The sequence below is a fragment of the Leuciscus leuciscus genome (assembly GCF_965113295.1).
Source record: "Leuciscus leuciscus genome assembly, chromosome: 24".
NCBI lineage: Eukaryota > Metazoa > Chordata > Actinopteri > Cypriniformes > Leuciscidae > Leuciscus > Leuciscus leuciscus.
In genome coordinates this window covers 9455169-9478655 of record NC_138723.1, presented here as the reverse complement: position 1 = coordinate 9478655, position 23487 = coordinate 9455169, and the positions used below count along the sequence as shown (strand labels likewise).

Below are 23487 nucleotides of genomic sequence, written 5' to 3'. Positions count from 1 at the left end.
GACACTGAATATGATGCTGAAAATAATGCTGACAATTTAGCTTTGCTTTAGGAATAAATTGCAATTAAATTAATAAATTAAAATATTTTTAATTAAAAAATAAAAATAAAAATAATTTTTGAACAAATAAATGCAGACTTGGTGAGGACAAGAGACGACTTTATTTAAAATATTTTAAAAAAATCTTAATTTAAAACTGACTGCTAGTGTATTTCTGTGCATTATTTAATTGGTGCATTTAAATTAAAAAAATATCCATTTTCTGTCTTTGTGTTTATTTACTGAAAAGTGTGGAAAACATTACTTAATTATTTTAACAAGAGTCTTAGTGTTTTATTTCTTGCATTAAATATTTTAAATCTGCTTGGCTACAATGGCTGTTTGGTTAAAGTGATGGTTACTCAGATTAAAAGCACTCTTAAGTCGGTGCCGATAGCCTCGTGGGCAGCGCCGGCATATAGCGCGGTTGTGCTTCGAGCGACCCGAGTTCGAGTCCCGGCTCGTGGACCTTTCCCGACTTTTCTCTCTCTCCCACTTCGCTTCCTGTCGGCTTCCTGTCCTATCATAGAAAAGGCAAAAAAAAAAAAAAAAAAACACACCCTTTTAAGTAATTTCAAAGTAAACACATACGTGTATCAAACATCATCAGACAGAAAATGTGTTCAGTGTAACACTGTGTCCTAACTTAGTTTCCACAGAGACTGTTTACATAATACAGTGTACAATTGTACAATCTCATTAAACCTTTCTTTAGTCCCTAATGTATTCTAACAGACCCCGATGATCGCTGACTCTCCCAGACATGTGCCCAGTGGGTGAGATGCTGAAAGGAAAAGGATGTGGACCCTCCCTGCCTCCGTCTGTGAGGGAGTGGACTGCAGTCAACCCAACAGCTCACCCAGCCCCAGTCTCTTACTCACTTTCATCAAGCTCACTACACTTTTTATAATCAGCCTCCCCCCAAGAAAAACAAAATGCCATTTTCGCTCATTGTTGCCGATCAGAATAAACGACCGTAAACAATGGTCAGGAAAAAAAAAGTACAGTACTTCCTGCGGAAGCAACCTTCCTTCACCACTCACACACACACACACACACACACACACACACACACACACACACACACACACACACACACACACACACACACACACACACACACACACACACACACACACACACACACACACACACACACACACAATCTCACCATCACAGTCAAAACCCAACACAAGTTGCGCTCCGCACTCACGCGAAAGGTTCTCAGATGTCTTATGTCACCATGATTTTCTTAGCACTTTTCAGGGTCCAGAATGACTTTCCCCAATGCCGGCAGAACATAAATATGGCTCCTCAGGTACTGTGTCTTCCAGAAAACCCTGAACAACTCCTGGAGTAGCTAGACGGAGGCTGAGAACGAGAGTTCAGATACCTTCAAAAAAAAAAAAAAAAAGATTTACCATCATCCATTAAGTCTTTGTTTATTATTCACCCTTTCCTGCCATTATTTGCATTCTTTCTTTTCTTTAACTCCTCTTGGAAGGAAGAGTTTTGTACCTCTTAAGACCCAGTGCTTGGGTTCTGCTCAGAATATCCTTGTATCATTTGTTTATTCATTTATTCATTCTTCTTTCATAAGAATTGCAATATTAATTGCATTAATAATATAATCAATAAGAAGAATCGATTTTGAATAAAATCGTGACCTCAAGAATCAATTTGAAGGGAATTGTGAGGTACCAAAAGATTCCCACCCTTACAGGAAATTATATTATAGACCCTCATGATTGTGTGTCTCTTGAAATTTCAGATTATTTGACATTTTTATAACAAAGCAAGTTTAGTGAGGCTGTAAAATGTCATGTGGTACGTCCTGCAAAAAATGTAATTACTTGATATTTATAAATTAATAATTGATGATATCCGTAAAAAAACAAACCAAAAAAAACACTTTACCTTAAAATATATATTTAAATAATTTTTGTAATAATTTTTTGAAAATCATTTCTTGATAGTTGTACCACTTTTTTTTCTTTCTTTTTTTTTCTTTTTTTCTTATATCAAACCATTTGAAATTACATTCCTTGGCATATGCATTTTAAAGTAGATTATTTTTTTTATTTTTATTTTTTGGACCTTCTAATTTGTTTGTACCCTTTCAAGTAGTTACAGGCACCTACATCATATATCAGACATTAGTTTGTGACTTTTTGGCATTAAGTCCATCAGCCCAGATCTGCTTTCCATCCTTTTCCTCTCCCCAATAGTTGATTTCTCTAATCTGAGACTAAACTACTAAACTTCTGAACCCATTCTGATCTTCCTCAGACACATGCTTTAGATCAGGTGAGGTCCGGTCAGACTGGTCTGACTATGCTCTGATCTCGGACTGAGCTATTTTTAGCTGCTTCTAGTCCACCGGATTCACCATAACCCCTGTATGGTGTACAAGTTTTTTCTTAGACCCTTTTCCATTCTCTTCTCATCTTACTAGCTTGTTTGAGCAGTGGGTCAGTTTGCCTCTGCCTGAGTTTGCGTAGCAGCTGAGCTACTGGCTGCGGATGCATTATTTAGTGGCTCCTCTCTTCCACATAAACATAGCATCAATTATAGAAAGAGAGGGCAATTAATCTTTGAAAAGGGGGTATGCTTACTAAGGCAGGAATCCGCTGTTAGCACAAGTGTGTGGGCGCTTCCAAGCGAATTGCACGCGTACACACCAGTCTGTTTCGGGTTTCTTCGGAAGAAGAAATATAAATAAAAAATATTTCCCTGAAGATTATTTCCTTTAGTTTCAGTACCTTTGTCAGCAGGTGGCAATTGACTTGTATTACATGTGGGATGGTGTGAATTAGGTAGGTAGGAGGCCCAAACCTACAACGCATATGGCGACTTTTCTGTGAGAGTCTGGAAAAATATTGACAGAAGCAGCGGATCAAGGAGATGACAGCAAAACACAAACTCTTTTGCTTTCTCCACCTCGTTCCATTCCTTCTGTCACCATTTTTTCAGTGTGATGGAAGAAAGGCAGTGCGTGACGACCGATATTAATCATGCATTTTGGAGAAGATTGTAGTCTTGTGCTGGAGAGCAGATGAATAAAACATGGTGTCCTTAATTCAGGCTGAACCCCACCGTCCACCTCACGTGCTCACCCAAAGAGAGCTGGGAAAACTGGAGGAGACCAGTGCTAAGTGTAACTATTTTGTGTACCTAGTGTAAAATAGATTTATTAAAGAAAAGGAGGGTAAAATAGTAAGTCATATAAAAATACACACTTGTGCCAAAATTTATGATCATTGATCATAAAAACAAAACTGAAAAAGACAAAAATGTCCATAAGGACGCACAAGGGTCAAATAAACATATTTGTTTGATTTTTGTTTTGTTTTTTATTGCTGAATTATGAGTGTTGAACTTTCTGCGTCCTGTTCTTCTGCATGCACCCTCTTTTTTTTTTAGGAAGGAACGCAATAATGTAACACTGGAGGAGACGCCCTATTTCTACCAGGATGAACGCTTTGTCTGGTGTTCATGTAGTCAGACATTCAAACTGTGATCGTGTTTATTGCATTTTATAGTAAAATTTATTTTATAAAACGGATAGTTCCAGTCCTTGATTCTGATTGGTCGAGCCGCGTTAAAAGCCGTTTTAAATTACTCAACAAACACACACCTGTGACCGCATTACATTAGTGTTACTGCGCAACTGCCGTTTGCGATTCTGTGTTGCTGCATGTGTTGCTTGGCAACCTCTTTGGAACTACATTGCTTGGCGGAGGAATAAATGTGTTATAACGTTATATTTTTTGTTGCTGAATATTTTTATGGAGTAACCGTTTTATAAAAGCAATAAGCCCCTTGAAGCCGTGTTTTACAGTGGATTTAGAACAGCTAGGGGGAACTCCGCTCCACGTCGTGCCTAACAACGCCTCTTAGCTGTTCTAAATCCACTGTAAAACACGGCTTCAAGGGGCTTATTGCTTAATAATCTGCAGAACTATGAGAGTAGAGATTTCTGTAGTCGTAAATTTTGCCCATGCTCATGCAAGTGTGTTAGACATGCAGTCATTACTCTACTTCTCTCGCATCTCTGATATTAATGAGCACATTTAATAATCATTTTAATTCTGATAGATAGTTAGTATAATTCTATCATGTGACTTCCCTCCTCACGTAAAGGGTCTTTAACATTGCCCAAGGCGGTTACAAGTCAAATGAGGACTTGCATGGAAATAGCAGGGATATAGGAATCCAACATGAGCATTATGGGGTGACACTATGAGCACATTAAGGAAGAAGGACTTCTGTCTTCCCGGAACTGATGTTGGAATTTAGTGCACTGTCTTTGCTGTGCAAGGAACTTTTTGGGTTTATAATAACTGACAGCCATGGGCATGATGTAATATTTTGCATTATTGTCTTTTAAAATGCAGTTTTCCCTCAAGCTTCCGTAACTCCCGTCGGGTGTGTGTTTGAAAGAGAGAGCGCCTATAAATAGATGTTGTATAATCTAGATTGAGTTTTGTGACACACATTGCTAAACTGTTCAACAGAAATAAACATAACACAACACAGCCTTTGTTTACGACACTTACTCTTAGATTTGGGAGCAAAATTTAACATCCAAAGTGATTTAATTCAGCATATGTGTGCCAACACGAGCAGGCTTTGATCTAGCGGGTATAATAATAGATGGATGGGAAAACTAAAGTGCGACAGAAATAGGAATGGTTGTCCATTAACAGTCTGCGGCCCCAGGCGCTCATGGTTTGTTTATTATGATAGCGATCTAGTTGAATGTGATCTAGTTTTTTGCAACAATCTATCTAGACTGAATTGTTGTTGTTCTGAAAACTTTACATGGTGAGGAGATTATATGACTAGAAATGTTAGCAGTTCCTGATTTCTGACTAGTAGGTTTCAGGGTCTGGTTTAGAAACATGCTTATTGCCTGCATAATGGCCAAGTTACAGCATGGGCTGACCGTCAAAACGAACCAATCAAACTTTAGTTACACCTACATACGTAAAGCTTAATAAAATATGAACATTTGCTCTCTTCTGTTATTCATCATCATTTTCGGCAACATTTCAGATAATTCAAATCCACAGGAAATTGCAGTGTAATCCTAAGTTAATTGGATAAATTGAAATTGGAACACAGTGAACTCCAGTGGAGTGATGTTTCTCTGGTCAGGTAAAGTAACATCTCCTCCTGAGTAGGAGTCTCCATGTCTCTATATGTGACCCATGCACAGGCTAATTTATGGAAGCTTGTTTCCGCCACAGAATAAAACATTTTAAAAGATAATTGCGACTTTTTGTCTCACAATTGCGAGTTTACATCTCGCAATTCTGACTTTATTTCTCAGAATTGCCAGATATAAAGTCAGAATTGCGTGAAATAAAGTCGCAATTGCGTGCTATAAAGTCAGAATTGCCAGATATAAAGTCAGAATTGCGTGAATTAAAGTTGCAATTGCGTGTTATAAAGTCAGAATTGCGAGATATAAAGTCAGAATTGCGTGAAATAAAGTCGCAATTGCGTGTTATAAAGTCAGAATTGCCAGATATAAAGTCAGAATTGCGTGAAATAAAGTCGCAATTTCGTGTTATAAAGTCAGAATTGCCAGATATAAAGTCAGAATTGCGTGAAATAAAGTCGCAATTGCGTGTTATAAAGTCAGAATTGCCAGATATAAAGTCAGAATTGCGTGAAATAAAGTCGCAATTGCGTGTTATAAAGTCAGAATTGCCAGATATAAAGTCAGAATTGCGTGAAATAAAGTCGCAATTGCGTGTTATAAAGTCAGAATGGCCAGATATAAAGTCAGAATTGCGTGAAATAAAGTCGCAATTGCGTGTTATAAAGTCAGAATTGCGAGATATAAAGTCAGAATTGCCAGATATAAAGTCAGAATTGCGTGAAATAAAGTCGCAATTGCGTGTTATAAAGTCAGAATTGCGAGATATAAAGTCAGAATTGCGAGATATAAAGTCAGAATGGCCAGATATAAAGTCAGAATTGCGTGAAATAAAGTCGCAATTGCGTGTTATAAAGTCAGAATTGCGTGTTATAAAGTCAGAATTGCCAGATATAAAGTCAGAATTGCGTGAAATAAAGTCGCAATTGCGTGTTATAAAGTCAGAATTGTGAGATATAAAGTCAGAATTGCGAGATATAAAGTCAGAATTGCGAGATATAAAGTCAGAATGGCCAGATATAAAGTCAGAATTGCGTGAAATAAAGTCGCAATTGCGTGTTATAAAGTCAGAATTGCGTGTTATAAAGTCAGAATTGCCAGATATAAAGTCAGAATTGCGTGAAATAAAGTCGCAATTGCGTGTTATAAAGTCAGAATTGCCAGATATAAAGTCAGAATTGCGTGAAATAAAGTCGCAATTGCGTGTTATAAAGTCAGAATTGCCAGATATAAAGTCAGAATTGCGTGAAATAAAGTCGCAATTGCGTGTTATAAAGTCAGAATGGCCAGATATAAAGTCAGAATTGCGTGAAATAAAGTCGCAATTGCGTGTTATAAAGTCAGAATTGCGAGATATAAAGTCAGAATTGCCAGATATAAAGTCAGAATTGCGTGAAATAAAGTCGCAATTGCGTGTTATAAAGTCAGAATTGCGAGATATAAAGTCAGAATTGCGAGATATAAAGTCAGAATGGCCAGATATAAAGTCAGAATTGCGTGAAATAAAGTCGCAATTGCGTGTTATAAAGTCAGAATTGCGTGTTATAAAGTCAGAATTGCCAGATATAAAGTCAGAATTGCGTGAAATAAAGTCGCAATTGCGTGTTATAAAGTCAGAATTGTGAGATATAAAGTCAGAATTGTGAGATATAAAGTCCAATTCTAAGGGAAAAAAAGACAGACTTTTTTATTTATTTTTACCTCAGAATAGTTTATATCTCACAATTATGACTTTATAACACGCAATTGCGACTTTATATCATCAATCTCACCATTTGTCAAGTCTTGGTTTGAACATGTGGAAGTATGAAAGATGCAGAAATGTCATCATTTTTAGCCGACTTCCCCTGTAAAGTTATGCTGGTTCACTAGATAGACTAGCAACCAATCTGTCTTTAACCAGCCCTGAGTTTCCATTGTGGTGTCTTCAGTTATTAAGAACTGTGATCAGTATCTCTGAGGCTCAAAGAAGCCTATATTTAGGTAGAGCAGCGCAGCAATATGATTTAGCTGGAAATTGTACCGTCACAAGCTTTTTTTAGGGAGCATAATGTAATAGTTGAACTGCTGAGAGCTGTACTTTGACTGAAGACATCTGAGTTGTGCATGGGGATCTTGCAAACTGAGAAATCTCTAGGATCTTTGGTCTTTGCTAGATGGCCTCCAGTGTTTGGCTAACGTACATGTGACCATATCTCACATCTTACAACCTCTGACACTCGAACACACACATAGGCTGAGCTTCTGGGATATTCAACATACTCTGTGTCTGTGATGCTGAAGGACACGCTCTTGAGCACACAGATAAATTTCCACCTCGATTTGTCCACATTGCTCTTTGGGAAGAAGAACACCCTGTTCCAGTCGACCGGTCTTGAGGCACTACATTCTTAAACCTGAGGTTTCAAAAGGAGGGTTTTGCAGTGATGCCAAAGAACTAGAGATCGACCGATATAGATTTTTTTTTTTTTTTTTACCGATACCAATTATTTGCGTTTATGTACCCGATAACCGATGTAGAGAACCAATATTAATTCATTGTTTTAATGCTGTTTTTGACAATTGTAAAAACTGCACTGAACTGAACAAACTGTTTTATTTAAACACTTTTTAAATACTGTAATTTTTGCAATTCCACTCCTTCCTTACATACAAACACACTTCTACATCAATAAATAGAGTCTGAAAGAGTGCAAAATTGTGTACAATTTGTATATGTATATATATATGTATATAAGCATTCATTTTAAACTAGTTTTAAAAGGTTTATGTGTTGTGTGATAGGCTAAAGAGAATGGAACACGCTGGAATATTCGATGTAATACGCAAAAATCATCAGAAAAATAAACCAAACAGCAAATACATCATTGCAATTAAGGAGTCCATCTCATTTGGCATGTTATCAGAATTATTAATGTTTTTGTCGGTCTCTAGATTATGATATACCTGCTGTTTTTATCTATGCGTTTACACAGAATGTCTCTCGCTAAGATAATAATAATTGTTTTTTTTTTATAGAGCTGTAATTATTTAGATGTTTATTAGCTAAATAAATGTAATATAGTAGACGTTTTAAACAAATGGATCGTGTTAAAAGCTGCATACTGTGTACGGTGGCCATGATGGAGCATTTCCTGAGCATCAACCCAGAGTGAACCGCACTATGAACGCCATTTTACTGGACTAATGGTGAGCATAGACAACAGAGAGAGAAAATTAATTCAGCACTTTTATTTCCAACATGCACTCATTCATGGCTGTTTTATTTAAATCATGTAAAGTTACGTCTTTATTGGGACATGACTTGACGAACTCAGAGTTCGTCTCTATTTTTTAGAGCCAAGTTTAAACTACATAACAAGCTTTTATGTAACATTTCTTATTCGTGCATATCTCATTTGTGCATTAATAGCTGTCATGTTAAATAATGTTTATTAAGTTATTTTACCTTTGAACACCATTGTTGATTCATCTCCCCTCAGACGCAGTGCTTTCATGGCGGTCTTGTATGCAATTTTTAAAACGGCCACAAGATGGTGGCGTTTATCGGTGAATCCGATATTACAAAACCGATACCTGATTGTGGGAAAATGCTTAAATATCGGGAAAACTATATATTGGTCAATCTCTACATAGAACTAATTCTTAAAACGGCCACAAGATGGCGGATTACAATATCGGATTATTGGCGTAACCGATATTTCAAAACCTATACCAGATTATGTGAAAATGCTTAAATATCGGGGTAAAATATCGGAGAAACAATATATCGATCGATCTCTACATAGAACAATTTTTTTGGGTTCCCCAAAGAACCTTTTGGTGAACTGTTGTTAAACTTTTTTTTTTTTTTTTAAGTGTGAAAACCATTTGAACAATCTAAAGAACTTTTTTCCACTATAATGAACCTTTTGTTGAATGAAAAGGTTCAATGGATGTTAAAGGCGTGGAACCATCGATGCCAATATAATATTTTTTTTGTTTTTAAATAGTGTGTGTGTGTTCTGTCCATGCCCTACCCATTGCCCCCTAGTGGATAGGAGTGAAAAGTGAATGGAGACCAGCCTGGCTCAACCATTGCCAAGAGTTTGGGATGGGATGATCTGTTTGTTCAAACAAAGACAGATGGAGGGAGTCATTATTTTTACACTTGCGTTTTGTTATGATAGACAGTGGCACAGAAATCACACACTTTGTCTTTAAATTGTATTTTATTGGATGTTACGCATTGGATATTCGCGATGCCTTATGATAACATTTCTCTGAATCTCTCTCTTGTCTTTTACTAGGAATCTCCACAGGACAGTGCCATCACTCGTGACATTAACCGTACGTTTCCTGCACACGACTACTTCAAAGACACCGGCGGTGATGGGCAGGACTCTCTCTATAAGATCTGTAAGGTGAGCCGGTGACCTGTCTGCCATTTGCTTTCAATTTGTCTGCTCAGCTCAAGATTCTGCACTTTTGTTCTGCTCCTGTTCATTTATCATCTCCAGCTCTGCTAAATCAATTCCCTACCATTAAGAAAAGTTAAATTAAGTTTGTTTCAGTTTCTTTATAACCTTTTCATTTTATAACTTTTTTTAGGCTCATAGGAAATGTTACATGTATAAAAACACTGGATGGATGGATACATGGATGGGTATATAGCAGGATAGATTAATAAATAGTTATAGATGGATGGATGGATGGATGGATGGATGGATGGATGGATGGATGGATAAAGATTAATATATAGATCTTTAGATGGAGATATAAATGGTTGGATGGATGGATAGATATGTAGAAGGATGCATGGATGGATGATAGATATATACATGGATGAATGAATAGGTATAGAAGGATGGATGATATCTAGATGGCTGGATATATAGATGGATGGATAAAGATGAATGTATAGATGTTTGGATGGAGATATAAAATGGATGGATGGATGGATATGGATTGGTGGGTGTATAGATGATTGGATGGATAGATAAATAGATGTATATAGATCGATGTATAGATGATGGATGTATAAATAGATATATAGCGAGATTGATAGATATCGCTGGATTTACGGATGTATGGATTGGAAATGAAATGAACTGACAGCTCTCATTCAAATAGAGGGAGCTGATACTGACAGAAGGGCACAGCTAAATGTGACATTTATTATAATGAGATTATGTGAAATAATTTTTAAGTTCATTAAAATTAAAAGTTGTTATAATATGTTTTAAGCCTATTAAATGTTAAAAATGGTGGCTTTTAATTATACTGTAAAACATATTTTGAATAGAGGCATCAGTAGCACTACTGGTATCAGTGATACTGACTTTCATTTACTGTGCTTAGTAAAAAGATGCCATTAAACAAATATAATTTAAAAAAGCTAGAAAGTTTGAACATATGTATTACAATATAAAAATATATATTTAATTAATTTAATTAATCATGATTAGTTACAGAAAAACGTGTGAAAAGTTAGTTAATTTTTTTAATTGATTGACAGCACGAGAATGCAAGCAGTATGTGATATAGATTCATCACAATCTGTACTCATGTTTTGAACATCCACAATCAATTGGCTTTTTCAAAGCATATAAAGATGGTGGAAGTTCAGTAACTCAAATCACCTGTTTAATAAACGCAAAACACAAAAGCTCCGATTTTCTCCCAAAAATAATGAGGTCAGTGGTTTTAATATGAAAGCCACAAATGATGAGGGGAATGAGGAGATTGATGGTTAGGTTTCCATCTTTGGGGCGTCTCTTAATAATTCACCAGCCCTCTCTCCGACTGTTACCGGCATCATTCATAGAGCACCATAGATTTCTCATATTGACTACACGGTTTGATTCAGTGCTCTCAATCCACAGTTCACAGAGTTTATTAGCACTGCAGTTTATGATTGTCACAATATTAGCTGGCATGTTAGCACTTTCAGAGGTATGTAGGTCAATCTGGAAGATTCTGAGGTTTAGGATTTAAAGGGATAGTTCACCCAAAAATGTAATTCATCCATCATTTACTCACACTCATGTCGTTCCAAACCTGTAAGACTTTCATTCATCTTCAGAACACAAATGAAATCTGAGAGATTTCTGTCCCGCCATTGACAGTCCACGCAACTACCACTTTGACACTTCAAAAAGTTAATAAAGAGATCGTAAAAATAATCCATATGAATTGAGCAGTTTCATCCGAATTCTATGAAGAGGCACGACCGCTTTATATGATAAACAGATTGAATTTAGGTTTTTATTCACATATAAACTTTCATCAAAGGACACATCAGATATAGTTAACAGAAGCTCAGTCATGCTTGCTTGACTCTTGCTCTTTATTACATTTTTGAAGCGATAAAGTGTGTTGCGCAGCTGTCAATGGAGGGACAGAAAGCACTCAGATTTCATTTAAAATATCTTCATTTGTGTTTCGAAGATTAATGAAAGTCTTACGGGTTTGCGACGACATGAGTGTGAGTAATTGATGAAAATGTTCAAATCTTTGGGTGAACTAACCCTTTAAATGTGAATGATTCTTTGTAAGATTGCATCGCTGCTACCAAGCAATTGATATCATTATCACCCATAATTCCAAATGTAACATTCTGTATCTTCCGTCCTGCAGGCGTACTCTGTATATGATGAAGAAATTGGTTACTGTCAAGGACAGTCCTTCCTTGCCGCTGTGCTGCTTCTACATGTGAGTGTCACGGACTCTTAAATCAAAGCATCTACGACATCTATAACATTTAATATAATGGCATATTTGTGTATTTGCACATGCAAAATATTTTATTTAGTCAAGTCCTTGGTTTGAACTTATGCATGTGGCATCATCCTTTGAGATGAGAGGTGGTGCCATCTAGTGGAGATTCCCAGTCGTGGGGTTTGTGATCATAGATGGTTTGCGGTCTCCTTTGTGTGCAGATGCCAGAGGAGCAGGCGTTCAGCGTGCTGGTCAAGATCATGTTTGAATACGGTCTCAGGGAGCTCTTCAAGCAGAACTTCGAAGACCTGCACTGCAAGTTCTTCCAGCTGGAGAGACTCATGCAGGTTAGTGTTACAAACTATGCATATTAGTTGATCAATTCGGTTTCAAATAATGACAGAATTTGCTAAAGGAAGGACAAAATAAGATCACGGTTTAAATATCCAAATGTGCTATTCTTCCTGTTGAAGAAATAGTCTCTGATGCATCCACTAAGACTAATACACCACATAAAAAAAGAAGAATATTTTGTCATCTTTAAAGTAAGATAAAGTCTCCTCAGAAGAACAACTACACAAGATATTAAGATATTAATGCTTTTTGAATGTAAGTCTATTTCGTCATATACTGTGTACTGTAATTCAAAAGTTTGGAGCTGTGAAGATTTCTTATTCTTCTGCTCACCAAGGCTGCATTTATTTGATAAAAAAAAAAAACTGAAAAAAACCATAATATTTTGAAATAATTGCAATTTCAAATAACTGTTTTCAACTTGAATATATATTAAACTGTAATTTATTCCTGTGATGCAAAGCTGAATTTTCAGCATCATTACTCCAGTCTTTAGTGTCACATGATCCTTCAGAAATCATTCTAATATGTAGATTTGATGCTCAAGAAACATTTATTATCATTATCAATGTTAAAAACGCTATTGTACAGCAGCAGCATGTCTTACTTGCTCACAGCAGCGTGTTGTGTGTGTGTGTGTGTTGTGCAACTTGATCAGCAGCAGCAAAGCCAAGACCAAACATATCAACATTGTCATACCCATTACCATGCCAAACACTCTGAGAGTTGTCATGACAGAAATATTTTTGTGGAAACCATGATACATTGAATAACTGGAACGTTGTATTGAGCAATCAGCATCCGCGACCGGTACTATAAGTGGCTTCTGCTTCTCTGTGTTGTAGGAATGCATTCCAGACCTGTACGCACACTTCCTGAACCTGGGTTTGGAAGCACACATGTACGCCTCCCAGTGGTTCCTCACACTCTTCACAGCCAAATTCCCTCTTTACATGGTCTTTCACATCATAGACCTTCTGCTGTGCGAGGTAATATTTCATTCTTACCAGCTTTACCTCATTTGTTACTTTTCCTGCTCGCTTTACCCACTTTACCTGTTAATTTGGAGTAAATGGTGTTTCCTGTTCTTTACTATCTTATGGACTCAACTTGATTTTGATCGTTTTTAACCATATTTTGTCATTTTGATATTACCATACTGATTTCTGTAATTTTATGTAACATTAACATATTTGTACAATGTTTTAGAGTATGAAAATGAAAATAAGCAAATGAAGATCACAAAAAAAACCATCACAGAATTCATCAAACCAATGCTAATTCTTACTGATGTTTGTGCTGATGTTGTCTCACAAAAATCTGTCACTTCTGGGAGGATGATGTCATTAACTTTTAGAACATCAATGTCATGTAATGTCATTGAACCTATTATAACGTGATGTAAATATTGAGGACAAAAGAATAGTCCTATAAATAATTACCAGATAAAACAACATTTACAAGACAACAAGTTTAGCTTGTAACATTTCCATAGGAGAAAAAAAACAAATACCTGAAAAATAAAGAAACGCCTGAAATATTTAATAAATTGCTAGTTTGTCAGAAGATAAGTTGATGCAGCACCTGAGAACATGACAATCTGCAACATCTAATCAAGACAAAAATATTTTACATTTCAACTAATATGATTTTCTTTGAAAATATTTGATCTAATATAATAAAACATGAAGTGGGAATGAAAATGTACTTGATCATAATAGGAATGACCCATTTTTCCTCCTCTTAATCTTGTATTCTTTCCTTTCAGGGCATCAGTGTAATTTTCAATGTGGCTCTTGCGTTATTGAAGGTAAGGAAATGCTTACGAAATCAGTTGCAACTTTTCATCTTTCTTTTTCTCCGATTTTTTTCACCAAGAAAGTAAAGAAAATACCGGCCTGTGCTGAATTAACCTGCAAAGCTTCATCACCGTGTCACAGCTATTAAAAGAATGTTAGATGTAATTGGCACACCTAATATTATAGTAGCTACACTACATTGTGATCAGATGTTTCTTAGTGCTGTCATCCAACCCTATAGGAAGAGAGACAATCTACCAGTGACCACATCACTCCTCAACAGCAGAAAATGAGCCACATTAACATGAGCTTTACTGTCTGACTCTAGAAACATTCTGAAAGGCTCTCTGTCTGTCCACAGACGTCTAAAGATGACCTGATACAGGCGGACTTTGAGGGCGCGCTGAAGTTCTTTCGAGTGCCAGTGCCCAAGCGCTATCGCTCTGAGGAGAACGCCAAGAAGCTCATGGAGCTAGCGTGCAGTATGAAGGTAACCGGCCCATGTTCAGGCATTTCAAGTGCTTTCAAAAGTATTTCATGTGATGATCATGGAATTTAATGACAGAGAATTTGAAGAAAATGATTTATTTTTTATTTTTATTTATTAAGTATATAGTGTAAAAATTGACACATGAGAGAGCATTTTTCTCTTCATCAGAGTCCCAAAAAATGGCAAATGCAGTGATTAGGATAGTATGATATTTGACATGACTCCTGAATGCACTTCTGCTGGGTGCCAGAGGTACTGAGTGCTTCACCATCTGTTTTACTAGTTTAAATGTGCTTTTCATTTAGTTCTTGCTGTGAATAGACCACTCAACGCAATTCGCACAGCTTTTTCGTGCTGTGTTTTATGGGGCAGTAAGAGTGTGGGTGTAATTCTCTGGATTGACCAGTGGAGGACACTGCAGGGGTAAAAAAAAGAGACCCGTGATAAAAAAGTTCTTGGTTCTTGTTTTTATTGTATTATAGCATCTGTATAAGTGTTACTTATACATCTACTGTATAAAAAAAAAAAAAAAAAAATTGATCTTAACAAATCATATCATCTCCATAAAAAAGGAAAGGTAAATGAATACTTGCATTTACTCACCCTCATGTTGTTCCAAACCAATAAGAATTTCGTTCATCCTCTGAACCCTATTTTTAATATCTGTATCTTTTTTTCGCATCCATTAAAAGTCCACCAACCAAAACTTTCACAACAACACATTAAAAAGTACATAAAGACATTATAAAAATAATCCATATGAATGGAGCAGTTTAACCCAAGTCTTCTGAAGAGACCCTATCAGATTTAACCTTTTATTCACATCTAAACATTGATCAGCGACATACATAGAGCACATCAAATATGGTAAACAGAAGCTAAACGTGAATATCAAAGTTGAATTTTTGGGTGAACAAGCCCTTATTTTCAGTGCTCTGAGACTTTTGAACGCCACTGTATCTGTCTGCCTTTGCGCTTTGATCCCTGTATCGGTTCCTCATTGCCGTCAAAACATGACTGAGTTTCTTTTGGGTCTTGCTCCTTTTCCTCCAAATACAAGCTAACCTTTATTCCTTTTTCCCTCAGTCACGCCATCCCACCACAACACTGAAAGCTCACTTTCACTGCTGAGTTTGGGTGTGTTTGTGTGCTCTTTCAATACGAGGGGCCCAGTGTTAGAAAATCAGAAGCCCACGGCCCCTTCCTCGGTTTAACACCAGTCGCGATCAAAAGAGCTTTCACAGACTACGACACTTCATTTCACTGCATCCAGGCCTAATTGTTCCCTGGGGTGTCGCTGAAAACACGCTGACTGATGAACTACTCTTGACATTGAGGGCTTTTATATGGATCTCATTTCATCTGTGGAAGCATTACGGATTAAATATGGAACAGAGCCGGTTCTGTGTCCTAGAGCTAGTCAGATATGGCACAGTGCTAAATAGAGCTCATTTACAAACCTGCACGTACCTGCGGCTCTTGCATCGGTTTCACGCTCTTCTTCTGAGAAATGGCTGATGCTGTACACACAAAACACACTCAGTCTCACAGAAATGGGGTCATTCGATGAAAATGAGCTAGTATTGAGCTGCAGGTGGATAAATGTGGCACGGCTTGTGTGTGTTTGTGTCCAGTGTGCATGAACAGAAATCCCGTTAAATCAATTAGTGCTTAGTCTTGTTGCAATTGGATAAATTAGCTTGTTCAGAGCAAGTTTCACAGTTTTAAAGTCATAAAAGTTCATGCTAGTTGATTCTTGACTATCGACATCAAGTCTGGTCCACTTTGGAGCAGATAATTACCAAGAACTGAAAGGAAGGGGCCGTCTGACAGACATGTGAAGTAACCAACACCTACGTGGTACTTTACGAATGTTCCTTGACGGAGTAAAATTGCGTAGAAATCAGCCAATACGATTGAATTTTAAGAGTTTAAGGTCTTGTTAGGGCCGGGCGATATACCAGCAGATCTGATAAACTGGTACAAATTTGTTAGCGAATTTGTTAGAGAATTTGCTCAGCGAGTCACTCTGGCGTTGAGTAATGATGCTCATTAACTATGCCCTTGTAGCCAAGCTGCACCAATCACATCGGGTTATCTGATATAGGCGGGCCAGAGGCGAGATGACGACAGCGCTGCGACGTCAAAGTCATTAGTAAACATTGCAAGATGCCTATGGATGAACCCCAGTTGTTTGAAACGGCTTTGGCCGCTACAATGAACGAGTTAGACTTGGCTTTTTATCTAAAAGAGGAACAGAAGACGGCACTCGAATCCTTCCTTTGCAAGAAGGACGTTTTGCTGTTTTGCCCGACCGGATACGACAAGAGTCTAATCTACCAGTTAGCTCCGCTGGTAGCTAAGCGTATGGGGCTCTGGATACGTCACCCCGTGTATTGTTGTGATTGGTCGTAGTGTTATCCAATTGCGTGCAGTGAGATTTTCAAATGCATGCCTTGTGCCGCCCCGCGAGTTGGCCGATTTTCATTACTCAATGCCAGACCCTTAATCTTTTGGATTTGGGTCTGGATTTCCAGGCTATATCACGGTTGCGCTCATGTGACATTGCAGTGCTGCATTTTCGCAAAAGTTTATCCTTTTAATTAATCTTTAAACCTTTCCAATTGAAACTTTCAATTTATTTTAAACTGTTTAAGTGCAATAAGAAGTGAAAGAGAACTTAATTCAAAATGTCTGTCTTTGCCAGTATTCACGTAAACGCAGTTGGTTATCCTAAATTAACGTAATAGTTGGTGAAAAATTGGATTTGTGTATATTGGATCTGTGCATTAGGTCTTGAAGTGACTGCAGCATCATATACCTGCTGCTGTCGGTGTGCTTAATATTAATACAAAATAATGACTCTTGACTGAATTACTTTTGTAGCTTTAATAAGAATCATTGTATATATACTTCATACAGACTCATATATTATTCATTTTCTGTAGTAGAGCTGCACGATTCTGGATAAATTGAGAATATTTTTTTTTGTTAAAAATAGAGATCACAATTCTCCCACGATTCTGAATACATAAACAAAATAAGTTATTTACTGCTGCACTCTATTTAGAAAAAAAATACTGGAATTTTTTTTTAAGAAAACAGTTTGAATGAATGATTCAATGACTCACTAGTCACTTCAGTGTTTTTTAATGAATCTCTTGAATGAATAATTCAATGTCGAATATATATTTTTTAAGTCACTTGTCGCCACCTACTGGTGCAATGATGAAATTGATACAATCTTTATTTGTAGCATCAAAGTTATTTTCAAAGGTGATTTACTCTATTTTGATTGGTACCATATACATCAGTGTTTATATTCGAACTATAAACTTTTATCCCAGTACTTCTGTGATAATTTGAATTATTGTAAGACCGAAATAATTATTTTGTCATTTTATTTATTAGTTTTATTGTTCTTAATTTATTACTAACCGTGACTGTATGGTCTTCAATAAGTTTGAGAAGTTTGTATTTATATTAATTGGACTATCAGTTTTTGCTTTGGTATCAAAAGTGGCATTGAGAATTGCGAGATTTAAATTTCCTCTACACTTATGGCATTAAAAAAAATCCTTATTTCTACCAAAAAAAATAAAAATATTGAGAAATGTTTTCATGAAATAAAATAGCTTGTATCAGGATTTTGGTCATATCGCTGACTCCTAGCTCTTGTCGTATTTGAGCAGAAATTAAGATATTTATAATATGTCCATTTATTGAAAGTCTACTCAACAAAAACTTTCACACATCAAAAACATTCATAAAAACAAAAGTAATCCATATAAATCATGCAATTTAATCCAAGTCTTCAGAAGAGATAGAATTGCTTTAAGCTATATTGTAAACAGATTTAATTAACTAGTGTTAGTTTTGCTTTGGTATCAAAATTGGTTATTAGAATAGTAATAGACTAGTAATTACTACTAGAGTAATAATTATTAAACTAGTATCAGGCCCAGTTTTTGCTTTAGTATCAAAATGATTAAGAATTGTGAAATTTCAATGTAATCTAAAATGTATGCATCGTAACCTTGTTTGCCACAAAAATGGCTATATCATGAAATATATTAGTCGTGAAATACAATAGCTATAACGGTTTTGGTCATATCATCGACCCCTAGCTCTTATCGTCTTTTGGCTTATTGCCATTTGATCTTTGTGGACTTGTTAAACTATGCCCTGTGTCCCTGGGTTACACTTTTACACTTTATCATGTCAATACTCTCTTCTCTGTCTTTGTTTTTGTATGTCGCAGATCAGTCAGAAGAAGCTGAAGAAGTATGAGAAAGAATACCACACCATTCGAGAGCAACAGGAACAGCAGGAGGCGCCCATCGAGAGATATGAGGTAGATTTGAGTCTGTTTGATTGTCTGATCGCATGAGATTTACACATCTGCATTCATGACTGTGCACATGAATATTTACATGGCTCTTTAGGTTGCGCGTGCGTTTGCCCATATGCGTTTAATCTAGCCGTTAGATTTCGTTTTACCCCACAATCAGAACTAGTTTTCTCCTCAGTGCTGAGCTCAAACTCATTTTCCTTCATTTTCCATCCTGTATCTTGTGCCATTAGCATATGTGCTTTATGCTTATAATGAGCAGCGATGTGAGACGAGGTTACCGCTGGGCTCATAGATGATGAAAAAATGGCCAGATGCATTCCTGATAACGGCGGCCTGCCAGTCAACTGTTAGCCTGAGCCCAGCTCACGAGGAATTACTCTGATCATTTAGGAACTGTCAGTCATGCTTGAATGTCTACACACATACACACACACACACACATACACAGTAAAAATTCTGTTTGAATTCTCTACAACAAAACATTGGCTCATAAATATCACAATTAGAGCATCATAATTAGGGCTGGGTATCGTTCAAAAAATTTCGATACCGATACCTTGATTTCGATACCGGTTCCTGAACGATACTTTTTTCGATACCAATTTTATGAAATCCATTTTAACAAGATTACATAACACATTACCTCAGAAAAACTTTGGTTTTTATTTTTTCAGTTTGACTCATGCTCCTTAGTCAGTCCAGAAAGGAACAAAAAAAAGCACAAAGGAACAAAATATTTTTTTATATAAACCTGAATTTGTTTGATCAAAAATACAGTAAAACTTGTAATATTGTGGAATAGTATTACAATTTAAAATAGTATTTGAATATATTTCAAAATGTAATTTATTCCTGTGTTGTCAAAGCTGAATTTTCAAAATCATTACTTCAGTGTCACATGATCCTTCAGAAATATGAAAACAGTTTTTGGAAACTATGATACATATTTTCATGATTCTTTGATGAATAAAAAAATTCAAAAGAACAGCATTTATTTGAAACAGAAATCTTTAGTAACATTACACATGTTTTAAGGTCATTTTTGATAACTTTAATGCATCCTTACTGAAAAACAAATCTGACTAACCAACACATTTTTGAACGGTATAGTACATTTAGTTGGTCATTATTGCAATATAAACACTGTCAGAGTGATCAGCAAGGTATCTCTTCAGTTACCAGTCGAAGACGGAGCAACTTTCTGCTCTTATGTTTACTCCGTGCACTGTCAAGGGCTTCATCATATCTGTCGCGGTACCGTCTTTGCAGCAATTATTTTACCGCAAATACTGCATCGCACGCTTGGCATAGAGAATGGAGAAATGTAGCCACACTTTTGATCGGCTTTTCCACATCTTTAAGGTATTGTGAGTGTGTGTGCTCGCGTCTCATTGAGTATGTGCGCGAGTTTGTGTGTGTGTGCTCGCGTCTCATATGAGAATGTGTGCGTGGACAGTTTGTGTGCGCGCGCGTCTCATATGAGTATGTGCGCAGAGTTCCGCGCGTCTCGTGTGTGTAGAGTTTGCGTGTATGTGCGTGAGCGACTTTAGGCGTGTCGTTGTGCATTTCATATATTGTTTGAGCACTGACGTCGACGAGTTAACCCCTTAGGTATCGAAATCTGGTACCGAAAAACAAGTCATTTTTCGATACTCGATAGTATCGAGGCAATTCGGTCGGTACCTAAAAAGTATCGAACTCGGTACCCAGCCCTAATCATAATCAAGCGGGAAGGAAGTCGACCGGAAGTTGAAGCCGGCCGCGTGCCACCATCTTGTAGCAGAACTTCACCTGATGTTAGCATCCCATTGACTCCCATTCATTTTGGCGTCACTTTGACAGCGAATAACTTTACATCTGAGGCGTTTGAAGACTCCATTTGTCCATTATTTATTTCTAAAGAAACACGACAATGTATAAAATGCTCCATTACCTTGTAGCTTACGTTATGGCCCCGTAAAAACCGTTTTTGTAAAAGTAGGCTAACGATTGCGTCACAACCACGCGACTCTCTGTCGCACAGTAGAGAGATTACCGTATTGACGGGAGGAGAAGCTCGCGGGCAATCGGGGGGACGTGGAGGCAAAATGACAAAATAATTAATCAGAATACCTAGCAAAAGTTGCTCCTGCTCCTATAGCTCATGGACACCTCCTACTCACACTCTCCGTCTCTGCAAGATTCGGAAGGGAATGATTCAGATTTCTCATGCCACAGCCACTAGAAGACAGACGGGTTGCTCACGTCACATCTACGTCGTCAAGCTCAGTTTGAGTCTGCGCGTCAGGAACGGAAGTCCTAAAAAATCGCTGAAAATGGGCTTCACTTGCCTCAATTGAGTTCCAATGAGATGACTCTGTCCATTTCTTATACTGTCTATGATCATAATAGTTTGCTAGAGTTGCCCAGATCTTGCACTAGTTCAACGGCATTAAACTTCTAATTAGAACTGTTAATAGAAAACGCAACTACAAATAAGAAGACATACTTACATGTTGTGATCCAACAACAGATTGTCCCGACAAAGTGCTTCATTTCAGGATAAGCTTTTATGTGTAGCCTGCACCGTGGTTCTGGAAGCCGTTTGTAACAGAGACGGGAGTGCCGACTGCCACAGAGAAGCCCCAGAGATGTTTCAGTAGCAGCACCACTGCTCTGAAGTGACGTGATGATGAAGTCAAAAGTTCAGTGTTTATTCCAATAAGTGGAAAACACAGTTTTTTCCAATAGAGTGCAAATGGTATTTACAGAGAAAATCCAAAAGAGACAAAACAAACAAAATAATTAAATAAACTGTTCAAAGTTATTCGCAAACAAACTTTTGGCTATGCCAATAAATTGACCCAAAACAGAGCAAAAACTACAAACCAACTCAACTCAATGAGCTTCCTAACAACACTAAGAGGCCCTCTTAAAAAGGCTAAGCCCCTCCTACTTGGAGTAAACCATTTAGTAATTAAAGGTAGTAAAGAAATTTAAGAAAGACAAAAAAAACAAAAACAGATTAAACAGTAACAAAGAGATAAACTGTTAGAATAATACAAAAATATATAAACATTGGAAACAAAACAAATTCAATTAATTATTAATGTTTAACGAAGAATCAAACAGAACACCAATCTCCCCCTCACACATGAGATCAGTTAACTGTGCCTTCTTTTGGCGGGAAAGAGATATTCAAAAATGGTGGCAGTTACTGTGACTGGGTTTTGTCTGTTTGCTATGGGAAAACGTTCCAGTACGCAAGTATGACCATTTATATTATGCAAGTGGTTAATTGAAAACAATAAACATTTAACATGGTAAGGGATAGGGTTAGACATGGTGAGGACAGAAATAACACTAAACAATACACAATCAGTGACACACACATATCTGCATTAACTGGTGTTAAAATTTGCGCAAAACAGATAATGTGTTATGATGTTAGTATGAAAAGTGTATGTATGCATATAGTATGTTCTCAGTCCACTGTCATAATAAGAGTCCTTTTACAGAATAAGAGTCTCTAGTCACAGAGCCTCACTGTAACACCGTTCTTCGTAAAATGTGCAGCGCACAGATAAACATCAGGATTATAATGTGAACAGTGTTAAAAAATACATTTTACCCATTCCAAGTTCGTCAGCCTTAGGAACGTCAAACAAGTGAGTTGTGGGAAAAACAGCGTCTCTTTGACACAGCAGCAGCTCATCCCGGCCTTGTTTTCTGTATTCCGTGTTAATCGTGTTGTTGTCCAAACGAGCCGTTCGTTGTAGTTCTTGGAAAGTGGATTCTGTTAAATAAAATTTCTCCCTTTGGAGTGGACTTTGAGCTTTTTAACCTTGCAGATCTTTTTTATGCTCAAATAGCAACATTACACACAAACTAAAGTTTAAAAGGGGAAAAGCATAATACTGTTCGACCCCTTTAAAGGGATAGCAGCTTAATAAACCTGCTGCTGGGATCATAATCTAAATCAAACAACAAAGGACAAATAAATCAGTTCTTGACCGAAAGACTTTTGTAACTTTTATAAAGATTTACATTTTTAATTTAATTTAATTTATTCAATTTATACAGTGAAGACTATGCAGTGTTATTTTACATTTGATTACTTTATTCAAACTCTGTACCTGGAAAACTACTGTTAGGACAACCTGAAAACCTGAAAAGCACTGTTTATTGCTTTTATTGGTTTTATTTACATTTTACATTTATTCATTTAGCTGACGCTTTTATCCAAAGCGACTTACAATTGCTATATATGTCAGAGGTCGCACGCCTCTGGAGCAACTAGGGGTTAAGTGTCTTGCTCAGGGACACATTGGTGTCTCACAGTGGATTCGAACCCGGGTCTCTCACACCAAAGGCATGTGTCTTATCCATTGCGCCACCAACACCCCCACAATAGCACAAATAGCACAAATATTTGTCTTTACTATACTTTAGTCTTTACTATACTTTAGATAAATACATTTCTTTAAATTATTTTTGGATTTGTTTTGTTAATGATAGTTAATGTATGAATGCGTTTCCAATGGTTTTTTAAAAGTTTTTAAAGGCCTACAATATGAATGTCGAAAACTTTACATATTTATAATTG

The 23487-nt window shown here is 36.8% G+C and overlaps 1 protein-coding gene across 2 annotated transcripts in view; it reads left to right on the top strand.

The window, feature by feature from the left end:
* rabgap1 (RAB GTPase activating protein 1) overlaps nucleotides 1–23487 on the top strand; it is a 118631-nt gene that overhangs the window by 68035 nt on the left and 27109 nt on the right. For both annotated transcript variants that reach the window (XM_082158781.1, XM_082158780.1), the window contains 7 exons: nucleotides 9496–9609; nucleotides 11825–11899; nucleotides 12127–12252; nucleotides 13105–13248; nucleotides 14028–14069; nucleotides 14420–14548; nucleotides 18810–18902. In XM_082158781.1, the coding sequence (XP_082014907.1) occupies nucleotides 9496–9609; nucleotides 11825–11899; nucleotides 12127–12252; nucleotides 13105–13248; nucleotides 14028–14069; nucleotides 14420–14548; nucleotides 18810–18902 (723 nt within the window). The remainder of the gene's footprint in view (nucleotides 1–9495; nucleotides 9610–11824; nucleotides 11900–12126; nucleotides 12253–13104; nucleotides 13249–14027; nucleotides 14070–14419; nucleotides 14549–18809; nucleotides 18903–23487) is intronic.